Source organism: Tachyglossus aculeatus, chromosome 26, assembly GCF_015852505.1.
Source record: "Tachyglossus aculeatus isolate mTacAcu1 chromosome 26, mTacAcu1.pri, whole genome shotgun sequence".
Classification (NCBI taxonomy): domain Eukaryota; kingdom Metazoa; phylum Chordata; class Mammalia; order Monotremata; family Tachyglossidae; genus Tachyglossus; species Tachyglossus aculeatus.
Window position 1 is genome coordinate 15,092,081 of NC_052091.1, and position 18,936 is coordinate 15,111,016.

The 18,936-nt window shown below is 56.3% G+C and overlaps 1 protein-coding gene across 5 annotated transcripts; it reads right to left on the bottom strand.

The window, feature by feature from the left end:
- Positions 1–3,624: 3,624 nt before the first annotated feature.
- On the bottom strand, positions 3,625–18,256 carry C26H15orf39 (chromosome 26 C15orf39 homolog). Of its 5 annotated transcripts, none has more exons than XM_038767293.1 (4): positions 18,204–18,256; positions 12,854–16,114; positions 4,178–4,211; positions 3,625–3,702 (listed from the first exon to the last, which is right to left on the bottom strand). In XM_038767293.1, the coding sequence occupies exons 2-4, from the start codon at positions 16,053–16,055 to the stop codon at positions 3,672–3,674; spliced, it is 3,267 nt and encodes a 1,088-aa protein (XP_038623221.1). In that variant the 5' UTR covers positions 16,056–16,114; positions 18,204–18,256; the 3' UTR covers positions 3,625–3,671. The 5 variants fall into 5 exon arrangements, with proteins under 5 accessions (XP_038623221.1, XP_038623217.1, XP_038623222.1 ...); XM_038767289.1 differs by having other exon boundaries at positions 3,650–3,702; positions 12,776–16,114; XM_038767294.1 differs by lacking the exons at positions 3,625–3,702; positions 4,178–4,211 and adding an exon at positions 10,869–11,027.
- Positions 18,257–18,936: the final 680 nt, after the last annotated feature.

The window sequence follows — 18,936 nt, forward strand, 5'->3', positions numbered from 1 at the left end:
CCCCCAACCCTAGTTTGCCATTAAAGAATGTTAATAGTATGTCCCCAGGTGCCCACTACCCCCCAGTCCTTCCATCCAACCCGGCGTTCAGTTCTCCTCCTCTGAGCTGAGGTCTGGGGACACTCTCCATTCTGAGGAAGAACCGGAGGTTGGGGAGACTGGCGGGTGTTTGGCCCTAAGCCCAGAGATGGCCAAGAAAAGCCCCTGGGTGATTTCCACAACTGGAAGGGGAATTCCAGTCGACCCTGACGGCTCCCCTCTTCTCCTGGGATGTCTTATCACCTCCTCTAGAGGCAAGGGAACTGAGGGGGTTGAGGAAGCAGATCAACAGCCCCTTCCCCTCCACCCTCACCCCCTTCCAGCCCCCACCCGGGTCCCAGATCTGCTAGTGACTTGTGGGAATGTGAGGAGTGGACAGATCCTCAGCGCAGCCCCGTGGATAAAGCACAGGCTTGGAAGACACAGGGCCTGGATTCTAATCCTGGCTCCACCACTTGCCTGCTGTGTGAGCTTAGGCAAATCACCTACTTCTCTGTGCTTCAGTTTCCTCAACTGCAAAATGGAGCTTCAATACCTGTACTCCCTCCTTAGACTTTGAGCCCCATGAGACAGGGGTTGTATTCTTCTATTCTATTCTAGAGCTTAGTACAGTGCTTGACACATAGTAAATGCTCAGAGAAGCAGCGTGGCTCAATGGAAAGAGCACAGGCTTTGGATTCAGAGGTCATGGGTTCAAATCCCTGCTCCGCCAATTGTCAGCTGTGTGACTTTGGGCAACTTCTCTGTGCCTCAGTTACCTCACCTGTAAAATGGGGATTGAGACTGTGAACCCCCCGTGGGACAACCTGATCACCTTGTAGCCTCCCCAGTGCTTAGTAAGTGCTTAATAAATGCCATCGTTATTATTAACAAATACCATAAAAAAAAGGGACACTAACCCTGGGGCAGACTTGGCACCCTGATATCGCGCAATCTGCCTCCCTCCACAAATCCAGCCCAGATCAAAAACAAACCAAGACACTTTTTAATTGTGGTACAGCACCTTGTGAGGGACAAGGCGGTAGGACAGGGGGCCGGTGCACTCTTACAAAACATTAAATAAAGTGAACAACCATTTTTCCCTTAGGAACTGTACAAAATTACATTAGGTGCACACACACAGGTTTCTGAATAGCTTTGCAATGCTATACAGAAATTTTGCAGGGCTGGGGCTAGCCCTGTGCCCATCAGCAGGACACGAACCTCTTTCCTTATCGATGCAGCAAAAAGAACCTGCAAGACGGAGTTCAAAGGTGAGGGCTTGGGGGAGGGAGTCTGACTCAAATAAATACTACTCATAGTGGGGATTGGGGTCTTCTGCTGCCCTTCCCGCCGAGTCCAGTTTGGTGAGGTCCCACAGGTTCCTGGGAGACTTTGGGGGCCTCTGGGCCCTGGCCTCTCTCCTGCCAATTGTCGCAGGAAGGTCATATCCTGCCCTCAAGAGTCTTTGCTGTGTCCCTGCCCAGAGGAATAGCAGGGGCAATGGAAAATATGACTGCTGTCTGTTTCTCCTCAGGCTTAGTGGCATTGAAACAGGGTACCTGGTCTGGCTGCTGCCCCCCCACCCCACCACACCCCATTCCCCTGGGCACTTCCCTGCAGGGTCCAAGTTGAGGCAGGGTTGAATTTTGACGTCGTGTCACCCTGAGGAGACTGAACTGATTTCAGGAGGGTTAAATCAGCTTCTGTTGGGGGGGGCCTCTCTGCACCCCAGGTCCACTGTGCCTCCATAGCTCCCTACCAGGGAAAACAACTCTCAGTGACTCTCAAACAGAATAAATTAGGAAAATCCTGGCCACAAACACTCATGGGTGCATGTGCACACACACACGCGCCAAATGGTAGTTCACTAGCAGCTCCTTATAAAGGTAAATGACGATCGCTTCCCCACAGGTCTCAGTTCCGTCTCCGTCGATCTCGGGACGTTAGCAAGTGGCTTTTCTTCTTCGTTGCCCATCGACAAGCGGGAAGGAAGAGGTAACCACTGCCTGGTGTAGTCTGGCCCCGATGTCGGCGAGGAGAGAGGATGGCAGGGGAGGGCAGGACAGGCCGAGGAGAAGCCAAAGATTGGGGTGGGATGCGGGGAGATCAGGAGCAGACGAACTAGGGTGCCAGATGATTTGGGGAATACCCAAAGTGGGCTTGGCACTCAGGCGGGAGGGCTTGTGCCCAGTTCTGTTTGTTTCCCCTAATTTTACACCCCACCTAAAAACCTGAACTTGAGTTGGTTCATGTAACTGGCTTTCTGCTCTGTTAGTTTTGTCACCTTTGCTGTGTCGTGATCATTTTTCCTGGTGCTGACTCTTGGTTTCATGACAGATATTGGGGAAATGAATTTGGTCTCCATATCCACACCTTTTAGGGAAAACTGCCAGGATGGTTCTTGTTCGCTTCAAAAGGGTGAGGCTATGTGGTCTAGTGTAAATACCATGGGACTGGACATCGGGGGACCTGGATTCTAGTCCCAGCTCTGCCACTTTGCTTTGTGACCTTAGGCTAGTTGCATCACTTTTCTGGGCCTGTTTCCTCATCTGCAAAATGGGGACAAAATACCCAATCTTCCTCCCCCAAGGCTGTGAGGCCCAGGTGGGTCAGGGACCATGTCTGACCTTATATCTACCCCAGGGCTTAGCACAGTGCTTGGCACAGAGTAAGCATATAATAAATGTCACAATGATTCAAAACCACAGCGGGAAGTATGCTGGTTGTCCTCCCTACTGGTTAGGGATGGACTTCTGATGTCCCCACCTTCCTGCAAGCTGGGGCGAGCTACCAGGCAGCCCCGGATCAAGTGCTGAGTATCCCGGGGGTGACGGACACCCATCTGTGTTGGCTCGGTCGAGACTTTCCCGTTCAAATACCGGAGCTGGACATGCTGTCCCTGGGGGGCCACGGAGGGCCGACCCCGGGAGAGCATGAGCCACCAGTGAGGTGAAGAGCTGAAGAAGGGATTTGGGGCACCTGGGTGGGCTCCCCTGCCCTGGTCACTCATCCACCTCCAGCCACCCCTTCCTGTAGTCCTGCGGGATCTTGCAGCGGACAACCTCATACCGTCTTCAGACGGTTCCTGTGCCTCCGGTGCAACAGCAGCATCATGCCCCGATACCAGGCCTCCGACACATCGCTCTCCTCGTACAGATGCCAGATCTGCTTTCCCACCAGAGCCGGGTAGGTGGCGGGGGGAGGAGTCGGCTTGCTCCTGGGGCCCGCTGGCTGGAAACCCTCCCCAGCCAGTGCCGGGCACTTCCTTGTGCCCTTCTTGCCCACGGGTAGGGCTGCCCTGAGTATCCGGGCCGGCCGCTGGATCCTCTGGAACTTGATGCGGACCATGGCACTGCATAGGCGGGAAGTGCTCCGGATCTGGCTGACACCTTTGCGGGTTTTAGCAGCCCGGAAGCCCAGCCTGGTGCCAGGGCTCTCTTGGTTGAGTGGCCCCCTCCTCTGGGGCCGGAGGGCCTTTCGTGGGGGCCGGAGGCTCCTTGTCCCACCCTCAGATCTTCCCAGGGAAGCCCAGCGGGGCTGGAGTTTTCCTCTTCTTCTTGATCTTGAGGGCCCGGGTTTCGGGGACTGATGGAGCTGGGCCCTGGCCCTCTTCTCCTGGCTGGATGCTAGCTAGTGGGGCTGCAGAGGCCTCAGCTCTGGGAATCTCCTGGTTCGGGCCTCCTGGGAAGAGAAAACCAGGGGGATGAGGAAGACTGGCCCCCTTCCCCTACTCACAGCTCCAACCAGTGCTCCCTCCCCAGGAACTGGAAGTCAGCAGGCCCCCGCTACCCTCATGACCATCTTTGGGGTAGAGCTAAGGGGCAACTAGCTGCCCATCCACTGTCTGCGAGAGTCCTGAAAGAAAATCTGTTAGGGTTCCCTGGAGAGTGGAGGTTGGCTCCTATAGCTCTGGGGATGGGCCTCTGACCCCCTCGGGGGCTTGGGGCCTGATGCGGAGGTGGTGACTCGGAACAAGTCTCCACGAGGAAGGTGGGGTGGGGTAGCAAGACGCTTCCCATCTGCTCTCTGCTCTCCCTCCCTCCCTCCCAGGTACAGCACAAAGAACTGGGGCCTCCCCCACCCTCCTGTCTGCCCCAGAGCAGGAGGGGGTGTGGAAGAGAGTGGAGCATATTTGTTCAAAAGAACAGATACCTACTTGGAGGCGCGCTGGCCAGCCTGTGAACACGAACCTGTAAAAAAATAAACTTAGGGGTAATTATTTGGAGAAAGAAACCAAGTCCTCCAGACCCTTGATCCCAGGGGGTGCAGGGAGGGAGGCTGGTGGGAGCTATGGAGGGAGGAGCGGTTAGCATTTGCCAGCTTCCAGGATTGAGCCGAAAGTGGGGAAGACCCCCTTTCCCCACCCCAGCCTGTAAATTTGTTGCCGGCAGGGATTGTGTCTACCTATCTCCCAAGCGCTGAGTGCATTTCTGTACATGGCTCAGTGGAAAGAGCACGGGCTTTGGAGTCAGAGATCATGGGTTCAAATCCCGGCTCTGCCAATTACCGGCTGTGTGACTTTGGGCAAGTCACTTAACTTCTCTGTGCCTCAGTTCCCTCATCTGTAAAATGGGGGTTAAGACTGTGAGCCCCTCGTGGGACAACCTGATCACCATGTAACCTCCCCAGCGCTTAGAACAATGCTTTGCACATAGTAAGTGTTTAATAAATGCTATCATTGTTATTATTATTACATAAAGTGCTCAATAAATAGTTGATTGATTGATTAACCTCTAGGGGGCAGCCCAGGCTGCTCCACCCCTGCCCCATCAGCTGAAACCTGATGGGAGGCTCACCATGAACCTCGGGGTGCCCTGAGTTTGGGGTGGAGGGACCCAGATTTGGATATCCTATGACTCGGTTGGGGTTTGGGGAGGCTGCTCCTTCACCTCAGAGGACAGTAGGAGGGTGGCTGGGGACAGAACCCTCTCCACACATTTTCCCCTCATCCGCTTAGTGATTTACATAGGATTTTGCCCTTTCTTACGTAGACTTGGTCCACTCTTTGTCTCCCCCCTCACTAACCTCCCTGCAAATGGCCAGTCCAGGCAGATTTTGGCTCCTGGAAAGGCCCACAGCAGCGAATTTGGTGAGTGAGCACTTTTCCAAGTTGCCTGGGCCCCAGTGTTCCTGAGCTTCGGACTGTGAAACAGAGGCTGGCTCTTTCTTGCTCTGTTCAGTGGATTAGTGTGATTGATTGAGACCCATGAAGTAGTTTTGTTCAACCACAGGCTGAACGGGACGCACAACTCAGTACCAGACTCCTTCAGAGACGCCCCCATGTCTGTCCCCAGCTCAGACCCTGTGCCCTCCCTGAAACTGGTCTCCAGTCTGCTCCTCTTCGCCAGCTTCGTCTGATTCCTCTTCCTTCTCCCCAGCCCCTACTGCCAAAGGGTCCAAAGATCCAACTACACATCACCTCTCATCCACTCTGAGGGGCCTACCTGCTTGAAAACCCTCTTCTCCCCCATTTGATATGACAGGGGACTCCCACAAACCCAAGCAAATTGAAACTACTCTGAAATAAAGTGACTTCAGTAGTCCAAAGTTACTAAAGGTAACTTAGAAGCCTGAACGACAGGCCTCAAACCAAATGGTTAACGGTTGACCAAATTCCCAGAATCCTTTATCATTTGCCATGGATGGAGGGACCATCTAACATGCCCAGCCACTTAGCCAAGCAGATCTGAGGGAATAGTGGAGGATACCCCCCATTTCACCCCCCACTTCTGCTCCCACATAAGAAAAAGGGTCGGTAAGGAGGATTTCACCTTAGGGGAGTTTCTTGGTCATCATTTGTGACCCTCTCCTGATTCTTCCTGGCTTGTCCTGTGAGGAAGGAAGGTGGCCGGAAAGAGTGGTCCACCATGAATTGACAGGTGGGCAATAGTCCAGAGTTCAGCCCCACGGTGGAGGTGAGTTTTGGCCAAGCCCTTGGCCTCAAGCCAAAGCATCTCAGAGAACAGTTCCTTACTGATCTAGGAAAGGGAATGAGTCTGGCACCCAGGACTTCTATCAATTCCACTCCCGGGACCGTTTCCTTGGGGAAGGAGGCCAGGAAGAACCCTGGGAGAACAAGAGGAGACTCCCAAGAAGGGGGGAATCCAGCCCTCTCAGCCAACCAGCCTCGGGGCTGAGATTTGAACTGGATTCATTGAAGAAAACTAATTTTGGGACCATCAAGTTTATGGGAACCTAGATTAGAGCACGGTTGGGAGGCTGGAGATGTCCGACAAGGGGGGAACCCCTGGTGACCCTCACGGTTACTGGATAAGGAGACACACGAGATGTCACATGTGTTATGAGGGGAACAAAGCCTGATATAAAGTTGCATCTGCCAGTTTGTTCAAGTATATGTTTCTCCAGAGGGGCATCCCTGACAACCCCCAGCCCTCAATGCCTTGCTCCAGAGCCTTTTGCAGACCCTGTAAAAACAGGTACCGTTTCTTAGCTGTGGAACTTGGCCGCAGGCCCAAGGCAGATGAAGGCTGGTTCTGAAAAATAAACACAGTGGGCATAAAGGTGTCTGTTGTCGTATCGGTGTCGTCCAGGGGAAACCAGCTGAAAAATGGACTCCAGTATAAAACTGGGTTACTGGCCACCCTACTGTCTACTAGGACCTGCTAGGCCTGGGGGGAGATACAAGGATAGAAGGAGAGCGGGGTTCAGATCGAAGGAAGAAGGGATAGAGAGGAGGAAGAGAAAAGAAGAGGTACTCCATCACTTCTTTCTCCTACGTATCCGATCTTTTAACACCCTGCAGCTCACACTCTTCTTTCCTCCCAAGTTCACCATCCCATTGGCCTTGTACTCATCTCTCCCACTTCCAACCACTGGTTCACACCCTTCCTCCTGCTTGGAATCCCCTCCCCACTTCAAATCCTCCAGACCACAGCTCCCTTCAACTTTGGAGCCCTCCTGAAACCCCTCCTCCTCCGGGAGGCTTTCCCCGATTCATCTTTCTTCTTCCCAAGTCACATCCTGCCTGTTACTGCCTTTGCACTTTTGCTCTCACAAACTCTTGCTATTCTCCTGTTCTCACCTCCTCCAGGCCTTCCCATACTGAGCCCCCTCCTTCCTCTCCCCCTCCCCGCCACCCCCCCACTTTACCTCCTTCCCCTCCCCACAGCACCTGTATATATGTATATATGTTTGTATGTATTTATTACTCTATTAATTTTATTTGTACATATTTATTCTATTTATTTTATTTTGTTAATATGTTTTGTTTTGTTCTCTGTCTCCCCCTTCCAGACTGTGAGCCCACTGTTGGGTAGGGACTGTCTCTATATGTTGCCAACTTGTACTTCCCAAGCGCTTCGTACAGTGCTCTGCACACAGTAAGCGCTCAATAAATACGATTGAATGAATGAATGAATGAATGAATATCAATTGAAATACACTATTTGAGCCTCCACCCTTCTGCATCTCCTGCCCACACTGGGCCTCTGTTTCTCTACTTTTCCAATGAGGAGCATGGTTAAAAGGGAGGAAAGGAATGGCACGTCCCAACGGATCACCCTCTTCCAGCTGCGAGGAGGAAGTTGTCCCAGCCAGACCCCAAATCCAGACCCACCCAGGGTCGGGAACCCTTCTCTCCTCTCCCTGCCCTCTTATCTCTCCCCTGTTAGGGAGGGTGCCTTCTCCCTTTATTATAGTCTCCTGAGCACTTAGAACAGGCTCTTGACCCAGTAGGCACTCAGTAAACATAGTTGAATGAAAAGAGTAATGGGAAGAGGGGCAGCTATTAGGACCACTGGCCCCATTCATTCATTCATTCATTCAATCATATTTATTGAGCACTTACTGTGTGCAGAGCACTGTACTAAGCTCTTGGGAAGTACAAGTTGGCAACGTATAGAGACAGTCCCTACCCAACAGTGGGCTCACAGTCTAGAAGGGGGAGATGGAGAACAAAACAAAACATATTAACAAAATAAAATAGAATAAATATGTACAAATAAAATAAATAAATAGAGTAACAAATACGTACAAACATATATACATATATACCAGGAACCAGCCCATCCTGGAACTGGGTTAGGCCACCACCGCAGCCGTAACTAGAGGGCTTCTCCCTTCCACCAGGAGGGAGGGAGCAGAGTTAGTGACCCATCTCTGGATTGTGTGGCTGTGGTAGGGGCCTTACTGTTTTCAGTCTGATTACCTCCTCAGTACTCTGTAAGCCTTAAACAAATTCCATTACCAGTAGGGTCTTGTGTATATAGCTGTAATCCATACTATAGTCAACGATTTATTCTAATTACCCTTTTATACTTATTTCCCCCATTAGAGAGAGAGCTCCTCATGAGCAGGAAATGCGTCTCTCTCTGCTGTTGGATTTTCCTAAATGCCTAGTAGGATGCACGACACTCAGTAGGTGCTCAGTAAATACCAGGACCCTCACGACCCCCGCACCCCCAGAAGCAGATTGAAAGTCAACGCAACCCATCCCCACTTCCCACAACACTCCCACTATGTTTCCAAATGCTGGTTCGTCAACTCCAGCTCTGCTCTAACAATAGTAATAATAATTACTATTATTATTATGATATTTGCTAAGTGCTTACTATGTGCCAAGCACCGTTCTAAGTGCTGGGGTGGATGAAAGCAAATCGAGTTGGACACTGTGCCTTCCTACTTGGGACTCACAGTCTCAATCCCCATTTTACAGATGAGGGAACTGAAGCACAGAGAAGTGAAGTGACTTGCCCAAGGTCACACAGCAGACAAGTTATGGAGTCAGGATTAGAACCCATGAAGTTCTGACTCCCAGGATGCTCTTATCCGCTATGGCCATGGTGCTTCTCTATTGTTTCTTCCCCACAAAGACCTCCATCCACTGGAAGGCCCCACCCCTGAAATGCTGGTCACCTAGTCTGGGCCTTGGGTTACCCTCCTCTAACCAACAATGTCAAGGACTCTGGGATTCCAGCCCAAACCCCCGTAACTCCGCTCTGGTTCTTGAAAGGTACTAAATGTGATCTCAGGGGGAAAAAAAATCCCAAGTGTCCCATTCTCAGCCTTTCTCTGCACTGTCTTTACAGCCAGCTTTCCATTGCCCAGAGATGACCTGGATCTTAGACTCCCCCAGGGGAGGGTTCATGTCAACTAAGTGGAAAGATCATGGGCCCGCGAAATCTGAGTTCTAATCCCAGCTCCTCCAATTGTCGGCTATGTCACCTTGGGTAAATCACTTAATTTCTCTGGGCCTGTTTCCTCGTCTGTAAAATGGGGATTCAATGCCTGCATTTCCTCCCCCAGACTGTGAACCCTACATGGGAGAGATTGTATCGTCGAAGCGATTTAGTACAATCCAGGATACGTATGCTCTTGATCCCTTGCCCCTCTGATTTCTTTTTTTCTTCCAACTATTTGGCCATTCCTTTGTCCTTTAAACTCTGCCAAAGCTGGGCCAGGGGACAAAGCGGGTGAGAACCTCAAATCCAATCCACCTGGTTCCTGGTGAGCAGCTCGGGTGAAAATCTGGGTAGGGAAGAATGAGGATTCTGGGTTATCTACAGATTTCAGTTATCCATGCTCTTCCTGCCCCAAGACCATGGACTATGTAGGGCAATGCTCAGTAACCCAGGACTCTTCTGCTCCATAGCCAGCGCCTCACGGCAAGCCAATGCAGAAACAAGAGAAGCAGCACAGGCCTGGGAGTTGGAAGGACCTGGGTTCTAATCCTGGCTCCCCTACTTTACTGCTGGGTGACCTTGGGCAAATCACTTCTCTGTCCCTCAATTACCTCATCTATAAAATGGGGATTAAGACTGTGAGCCCCAAGTGGGACAAGGATTGTATCCCACCCGATTAGCTTGTTCTACCCCAGTACTTAGAACGGTGCTTGGCACATAGTAGAGGCTTAACAAATACCATAAAAAAACTCAACCAAATAAACAAACATTCTCCTGTCAGGATGGAAACTTGCGTGAAACCCGCTGAGGGTAGTGTTACCCAAAATAGGGGATTGCTCACCCTAAGGGACTGAGTCTAGGTTGCCTAATGTCCTCCCAACAGTTGACAGGAGGGCCGTTCCCAGGCCCTAGAGGATGCTGTGTAGAAAAAGAGGAACTCCAGGGGATGACCCTTGGGAGCAAGTCATGCACACACATGAGCCACACATACACACATGCAGGCAAATGCATGTATCTGCACATCCCCAAATGACCAGGTCAGTTCTTCTTGACCTAGAGCCCAGCCAATCTTCCAAGGCCGGCAGCAAGGAAGGGGGAACTTCGAGTTGGAGGAAAGTGGCAGGGTGGGACCACCAAATGTCTGTTCTACGCAACATCTGGATTTGCTCGGCTCTGAAGGGAAGGAAGTCATGAGAGAGGAGGCCAAAAGGGGGCTGGCTGGTCAGGGGCGGTGGGGGCGGAGAGTGGCAGTCCCTCCCCTGGCACCTGGAAGTGGCGAGGGGGTGGTGTGGGAAAAGAAGGGAGGAGCTAGCAGAAGGGAAGGATGGAAATGGCTCAGATGCAAACCAGGTATGGAAGGTTTCCTGAGCGGGCTAGCTGGGGGGAATCTGGCAGTGTGACCCCATCTCAGGATTTGTCCATGGCTTTCCTGAGGCCAGGGATCCTCCCCCTCCGCCCCCTGCCCCAACCCCCAAAGCCTGGCAGGCAGACCCTATAAATGCATGGGCCCATCGACACTTTGACCTGGCACAAACCCCCGTCACCACCTGCTTCCCTGTCTCTGTAAGCCATGAGATTTCCCCTCTCTGGCAGCCCCCAGTCCCCCAGCCCCGTGGACCCCATTTCCCCATCTACTCTAAAGAAAGGAAAATAGGAAAGAAAGAGGTATTGGTTTCATTTATTTTGAGGCCCCCGTCACCCAGGCAATGCAGTGGTGCTGGGTTGGTGCTTTCAGCAAGCTGGAACGGGGCTGGGCCGGGGCAGCCTGGGCAGGGAAGTCCTTGAGAAATAGCAGCAAGCCAAGCTAGGTAGGGGCGTTCCCTCGGGGGCCGCCGCCCCTCGCCCTGGATCCAGATACTCTGTAACCTAACCAAGGACTGAGTCACCAAAGAGGCGTCCCACCCATCACCCCAGCCCAAAACCACCTGGCCCCCAACCCGCTCGGTCTTGGGCTTGGCAGGAAACTGAGGACGTGGGGGCAGGTTGAGGGGAGGGAGTGGCCCAGGCTGAAGAAGAGATGGCCCCGGGAAGCCTCCGAAGGCATCTTGGGAGGAGAGTGGCTCCCCATCCAGTGAGCCCTGAACAAGATAAATGGCTTCAGGCTGCAGTGAGAGGGAGCTGGGGTAGACGTCCCAGTTAAACACCAGATCAAGCTTCCCGGGCAGTGTGGGAAGTCCCCATCCTGGAGCTGTTTGTAAAGAGAAGCAGCTCAACCTAGTAGAAAGAGGCCAGGTCTAGAGTCAGGCCACCTGGGTTCTAATCCCGGCTCTGCCACCTGCCTGCCGTGAGACCAGGGGAAAGTCACTGAAGTTCTCTGGGCCTCAGTTACCTCATATGCAAAAAGAGGATTAGGACTGTGAGCCCCCCGTGGGACAACCTGATCACCTTGTAACCTCCCCAACACTTAGAACAGTGCTTTGCACATAGCGAGTGCTTAATAAATACTATTAAAAAAACCGTTCTCCTCGGCATAAAGGAGATTCTATAATCGTTCTCCCTCTCCACTAAACCGAGAGCCCCGTTTGGGCTGGGAACTGGGTCCAATCTGAATATCCTGCACCTGCCCCAGCATTTAACACAGAGCTTGGCACAAAAGAAGACACCCCCCTGGTGGGGTTGTCCTTACGGTGGTGGTCTCAGGGGTGGCGACGGGGCCCGGGTCTCTGGTTTGGGCTTAGAGCTCTATTCTTCTGGGTTGGGGTCGATCACTGGGCACAAGGACCGTTTTTTTCATGTTTAGATTGACAACCTACTGGAGACGTTTGTGTGTCTCCCCCGTCAGAGCTCTTTGAGGGCAGGGAATGCGTCCCTTTGCTATTCCGTACTTATCGCATGACCTAGGGGCACCCAGTGGATGTTCAATAAAGTTGCTACTACTACAGAGCCCCTTGCCCCTAATCCTGTAGCCCAGAGACCTCCCCCTCAACCGCAGGCAGCTGCCTCAGGCACCCCCACCTTTCTGGCCGAACACTCTCGGAATCTGACAGCAGTTTCCTTTTGCTTCTATCTTGACCTCCCTCCTGCCTCTCGGGGTCTAGTCCCATCTCCAAGCATCTCCTCCTCGGGATCCCCCTTCCACCTTTCCCTTTCCCCCCATCCTCGGCCCTGGATCCCTGGATGAAATTGTAGCAAGGGAGATTTAGGTAAGACCTAAGGAAGAACTTCCTGGAGGGGAGGGATCCAAAGCCAGGGAAGAGGAGGAACAGGGGAAGTTGGGGACCCTTCTTCCTTAGAAGCAGTGTGCCCCAGTGGTCTAGACTATAAGCTTGTTGTGGGTGGGGGTGGGGGGAACATGTGTATCAACTCTGTTGTACTGTACTCTCTCCCAAGTGCTTAGTACAGTGCTCTGCATACAGTGAGTGCTCAGTGAATACCACTGATTGTTAGACTGATTGAAAGAGCACGGGCTTGGACGTCAGAGCTGTCCACATCCCGGCTCCGCCACCAGCCTGCTGGGTGGCCATGGGCAAGTCACTTCACTTCTCTGGGCCTTTTTCCTCATCTGTAATATGCGGCTTCAGTTCCTGTTCTCCTTCCTACTTGGACCAAGAACCCCAGCGCTTAGTACAGTGCTTAGCGGACAGTGAGGGCTTAACAAACGCCAGGACTATTACCTCACAGTCCAGGAGCTCCTGCTGTCCCCTCGCCATCCTGGAACTTGGGGTTGGGGCAGGGTGCAAGGGCACACTCACTGAGCTGCTGCTGGACGCAGTTGTGCCACTGCAGGCCCAGGAGGTCGGGGTAGATGTCGGGCAGCTGTTTCAGAGCCAGCAGCTTCAGCATGCGGGACGTGCAGCCATGCAGCTCCAGGTCCCTGAGAAGCCTCTCTTCGGTCAGCGTGGTAGGCCGCAGTTCCACCCTGTGCTCCTGCAGGACATGGTCCACTGAGGCCCCGGCCAGGTCGGGGAACAACTTCTCCTTCACCAGGTAGATGGGGATGAAGATGGCGCCCGCCCGGACCACGTGGGGGAAGGGGCAGTGGCGGGTGGCCAGAAAGGTGTCCAGCTGGGCCAGCAGCTGGCTCAGCAGGCCCTTCACCCCTTCGTAGCCCAGCCAGATGGCCTGGCCCCGTGAAGACTTCTGGGGGTCGGAGGCCCGGGCCCCGTTCTTGACCCTGGGTGGGGGGGACGTGGGCCCTTCCCGGGGCTGGGGCTCTGCCAGTCGCAGCCACTGCTGCAGCAGCTCCGGGGACGAGCGTGCCACGAAGCAGGCGATGGCTCTGCACAGGGAGAGGTGCAGTCCGGTAAAGCGCTGCTCGGAGGAGCTAGGCGGGGAGGGGGCCTCGGCCGGCTCCGGGGGCCCCGGGGGCGACCCGGGGGGCGCCGGGGCCGCCTCCGAAGGCACCAGGTTGAAGCAGGTCACTTGCAGGGGCAGGGGCTGGATGCTGGGCCGGGGCAGGAGCCGGAGGCTGCTGGTCCGGGGTGGGGCCGCGGCCGAGGGGGCTCTACCCCGGTCTCCACCCGACGGGGTGGGCTTCAGAATCTTGAACTTGTGGAACATGAAGGCCACTGAGCTGTGGAAGCCGCCCCCAACTGGGGTGGTCATCTCTGGGGCAGCTGCGGTGGCCTCAGGGGCGGCGGGCGGGACCTGGAGCTCCGGCTCGGGCCGGGCCTCAGGCCCCTGTCCTTCTGGGTTGGAATCAGCCACTGGGCATGTGTCCTGGCTCTGCCCTGTGCCGGCCTCCGATGGCCGCTTCTTCAGGCTCAGGTCCAACGCCACCTCAACTCTGCCACCGAAGCCCTCACCCGCTGCCTTCCCCTTGGGGGCCTCGGCCTTGGGCAGTGGAGGTGGTTGGCTGTCTGGCCCCTGCCCAGCCTCCTCGCCCTCCGCCCTCTGGTCTCTCCCATCCCAGACACCCCCGGGGGCGGCTAGCACCGTCCCCTGGGTCTCAGGGGCCCGTGTGAGTCGGGAGGGCCGGGGCCTAACCGCGGGGCAGGGGGCAGACGCCGGCTCTCCCGGTGGCCGGGCCTTGGCCAAGGGCAGTTCGGCTGTTTTCTCGGGCCCTGTGTCCAGGTAGTCGCGGTAGGGGGCCAGGCTGAAGACGTTGTGGATGACGGGCATCGGCGGAGAGCAGGGGGGCGGGGCGGCATCATCTGCCTGTTTCGGGAGCTGCCACCTCTCCCTGGAGAACGCGGGCGGCTGGGGAGGCGGTCCAGGCCCTCCAATGCTGGTCTGGCACAGGGCCTCCCCCTGCCCGAGGGAGGCGGGAAGGGGTGGGATGGGGCTGTCGGGGATGACGATGGGTACACTGAGTGGGGGTTCCTCCCGGTGGCAACCGGGCCCCTTCCCGTCCCCCTCCAGCAGCCGAACGCTCCCCCCTCTGCCGGGGCTCAGGAGGTAGCAGGGGGGGTCCCCCGGAGGCAGGGCCTCCGGGAGCCTCCCGGTCCCCCGCTGGGTCCGGCTGCCATGCTGCACCGGCTGGAAGGCGCTATGCAGGCTGGTACAGTCCTTGAGCAAGGGCACGCCGGGGGCAGCCTCGGCGGCTGGAGGCGAGCTGTAAAGGGCGGGGTCGCGGAGGCCAAAAGTGAAGCCGTGGGCCGGCGCGGGGAGGTCCAGCCGGCACCCAGAAGCAGGTGGCAGTTCGGGGTCTCCCCGGGTGGACCCTCTGGTCTTCATCGCCGGAGAGAACATGGGCAGGGAGCCGAAGCGGTAGGCCGAGGGCTCCGGTCCGGCGGGCGGGTAGGGGACCCGGATGGCTGGCTGCCTCAGGTAGGGGCTGGCCAAGGCCCGGACCTCCCCGTTCCCCGAATAGCCGTAGCCCGGGTAGCCAGCCGGGGCCTGCGGGGCCAGTACCGAACCATTGGGCTTCTCCGGGTGCGGGCTTCCAGGGGGGAATGGCAACGGCTGCTCGTGGGGTGCCAAAGGGTAATGAGCGGACGACCTCTCTGGGAACACAGATACCGGAGGTGGTGCCAGGGGGCTAGCAGGGAATGGGTGCCTTTTGGCCCAGGAGCCTGGGGTCGGGCTGTCGGGTGCCTCTGCCCCCTTTTTCTGGCCCCCATAGGCGGCCGGGTGCTTGGCATCCAGAAAGCTGGTGCTATGCGCTACCCGGTAGTTCTCCAGAGCCACCTGGAACGGGGAGAAGCCTCCAGGGGTGGAGGCCGGCTCCCTGGCCTGGCTGCCTGCCCCCTGGGGCAGGGACAGGGGCAGGGGAAGGAAACCAGCCTCCAGAGGCCGGGTTTTCTTGGGCCCGGTGGAAAGGGCCCCACAGGGTAGGTTGCCCGAGTGGAGCAGGGGTGCCGAGGAGGTTGGGAGAGCCCAGTCCACGTCCGGGGGCCTCTTGGTCCCGCTGTCAGCCGGGGCACCCAGTGTCACGCATGCCTGCTGCCCACAGCCCGGCTCCAGGTAGCAGAGTGGGTTCCTGTACATGGGCTTGGGTGCCGCCAGCGGGGCACAGACAGAGGGTGGCGGAGGGCCACCTTCCTCCAGGGTCTTCTGGTTGGGGAAAGCGGGCCCCCGGCTGGACTGGAGCCGGTCGTGATGGCTCAGGTGGCTCACCCACTTCTCCCGGGTCAGGAGCAGGTCCCTTACCACGTGGTCCTTGCCCTTCTCGGTGCCCGTGCTCCTCAGGGCAGCCTCCAGGTGCTCGGTCTCACGGCGGTAGAGCAGGCAGTTCATCAGCATCCCGTCAGCCCGCAGCGGCTGGCTGGCGTAGGGGCCGTAGGCCGAGGCTGGGCTCCATGGGGCATGGGACTCCGGGACAACCTCGGGCCCTGGTAGTGGGTAGGTGAAATAGGTGCCCTTGTAGCTGAAGTGGCCACCGCTGGGGTGGCCAGGGAGGGCACCGGACTTGCACAAGGTAGCGGGCAGCCCGTGCCCAGCCTCAGTCTCTAGGCGGGGCATTTTGCCGTACATCACGGGGTCCAGGGGCCCCAGTGGATGCTTCCCGGCCATTACAGGGGAGACTCTTCTTTGGGGCCAGAGCCTGGCTCAGACCGTGCCTGCTGGCTGCCCTGGAAACAGAAACGAGAGACACGACTCAGTGGGACCCTGATCCAGCCGGGGACATCGGCATGCGGGAAGAGGGCGAGAGATCCCAGGAGGTCCAGGACATGAAACTCCACAGCAGCATCTGCTTGGTGGAGGAAGAGGAAATGCCCCCTCCCTCCCCTCCAGCCTCCACACCGTGATCCTGTCCCGAGGCTTCTCCGGCTGGATCAGGGAGATGGGAGGCCATTTCCACCTAAGCTGTCCTCCAAGTTCTCCTCCTACAACCCAGCTTGCACCCTTCACTCCTCTAATACTACCCTTCCCACTGTACTTCCATCTCGTCTATCTCGCCGCCGACCCCTTGCCCATGTTCTATCTCCGGCCTAGAACGCCCTTCCTCTTCATATCCAGACAGTGACCCTTCCCCTCTTCAAAGTCTTATTGAAGGCACACCTCCTCCAAGAGGGCTTCCCTGACAGCCCTCCTTTCCTCTTCTCCCACTCCTTTCTGCGTTGCCCAAACTCGATCCCTTTATTCATCGCCCCTCCCAGCCCCACAGCTGTAATTTGTTCACATTAACGTCTGTCTTCCCTTCTAGACTGTAAGCTTGTTGTGGGCAGGGAATGTATCTGTTTATTGTTGTAATGTACTCTCCCAAGTGCTTAGAACAGTGTTCGTCACACAGTAAGCGCTCAATAAATACGACTGAATGAATAAATGAATGAATGAATGACTTCTCAGCATCTCCCTCTCCAGGCTCTCCACCAGGACCGTTCCTCTCCTGGGTCTCCATCTCGGGGAGTCATCCCTGCCTGTGCCCCCGAGGTAGGAGAGGGACCTTCTGGGATTTGAAGGAGTGGGAAGGTTGGGGTGGTGGTTGTGGGTGGTTCCCACAGAAGGGATTAACAAGAGTGGAGCCCCAGTGTGTGCCACCCCCTGACCTCTCTGGGCTTTTCAGGGACACTGGCCTCCTGACCCGGGGGTCATTCCCGAAACTCCCGGCGGAGAACACAGACTGCCCTGTGGAAACCAGGGCAGCTTCCTGGCTTCTGCAGGCCCACTCTGGCCCCGACTCTTGCTCAGGGGAAGAAGTGTACAGGGACCAGGTTATATCAACCAAAACCACAATCTCCTGCAAGATCCCTTCCCCAACAGTGGTGTCTGTTCCGAATGTGGCCCTCCAACCCTCAGAATAGGGACGAGGGAGCCCCGGGGTACAAATGGCCCAGATTCCGGGGGCCAAGGCTACAGGCCAGGTGGCACACAAACGGAATAGTCCTTCGCCTCCAGGGGGGTTCCCCTGGGACCCCTCGGCTTCATCTCTCCTGCCCCGGGCCCCATCGGACTATGAACGCTTGGTAACCATTAACCCACCGAGCCCCTGAGACTCCCACGGGGAGGGGTTCCTCCGCCACCCGCCAATGACACGCAGACACCTCGGGGCCTCGCCATGGCCGTTTGGGGCAGGAAGTGACGCGGGAGCCGGGGGAGGGGTATGTGCCACCCCTCATCTGGGCTCTTTTTGGCGGTTCCCCCGCCTCCAGCCCTCTTGCCTCACCATCAACCCCCCCTCTGGCCCCTCAACACCTTCCCCAGATGCACACTTGGCCCCATCGAGATGGTAAAGAGAGAAAAGAGGTCTCGACCACCCCCAGGGGTTGAAGAGACGGCGAAGCCGCCGCCACCGCAGCACCCGTGGGTCAGAGCAGAGCGGCTGGGGACAGCGACAACGGCAGCAGCTTCCTTTCCCCAGGAAGCCACGTGCAGCGCCCACTTCCTCCACAGAATAATAGGGCAATTGTTCGAGGAGGCTTCTGGCGGCTGGGCCAGATCCCAGCTCTCCGCCACCGGGGCCCCAGGAGGACACCGGGGTCAGGAGTTTGAAGAGATGGCAGCCTTGTAGCCCCCACCCTTCTCTGCCCCTGGAGAACACCTCTGCCAGCTCCGGGCTGGGGCTCGGGCACAGCCAGGCTTCCACTCACCAAGTGGGCCCTGGGGTCCAGGTAGGGGAAGTGGAGCAGTTTGAGGGCTAGAAGGTCCTGGAAAAACGCCTCATGGAAGCTTCAAAGTCCACCTCCCGGTTCCCCTCCCCTGAAGTTCCTGAAAACTCACCTCCCTTCCTTCTGCTGGGCTCAGGGAGGCATGGCAACCCTGAGAGGAATTCCAGCGGGCCCGGGGCCAAGGATTTCAGCTAGAGAACTCTGGCAGCAGAGGTGGCAGAGGCTTCTGCCCAAGGATCAGAGGAGCTTTGAGCCAATTAAGTTTCCCAGTTTCTGCCCCCCCCGGCCCGACCCCCACCCAAGGGACAGGTTACCACCCCTTCCCCCCATAAGGGGAGGTGGAAAGCCCAAGAGAACCCTATCCTGAGCTGCTTCCTGTCAGCCTGGGGGACCAAGCTGCCTCCTTCCCAGAAATAATCCATGGGGACTGGGTTTGAACTGGATCCAGAATGACAGTTGGGGGCAAGGAACCTGGCAGGGGGGGGAGAGAAGGCTCTATGACGACAAAGAAGGGGTCACCTGCATTGTTGAGGCATTAGAATCTCATAAGAACCAAACCAATTAGGGGGCGGGGGTCGCAGAGAGGGAGGGAGAGGAAGGAAGGGATGGAGGGAGGAGGGCAAGGGGTTTGAAAGAGTGAGGTTACTGTGAATCCCAGGTGGGACAGGGATGATGTCCCTGAATCCCATGTATCTACCCCAGTGCTTAATACAGTGCTTGGCACATAATAAGTGCGTCACAATCCCCACTGTGGTTATTATTATCAGGTTTCTCGAATGGGAGTCGGGAGGAAGCTTCTGACAGGAGCGATGGAGATGCCAAATCTCCTCTATCCAGTGGCTTAT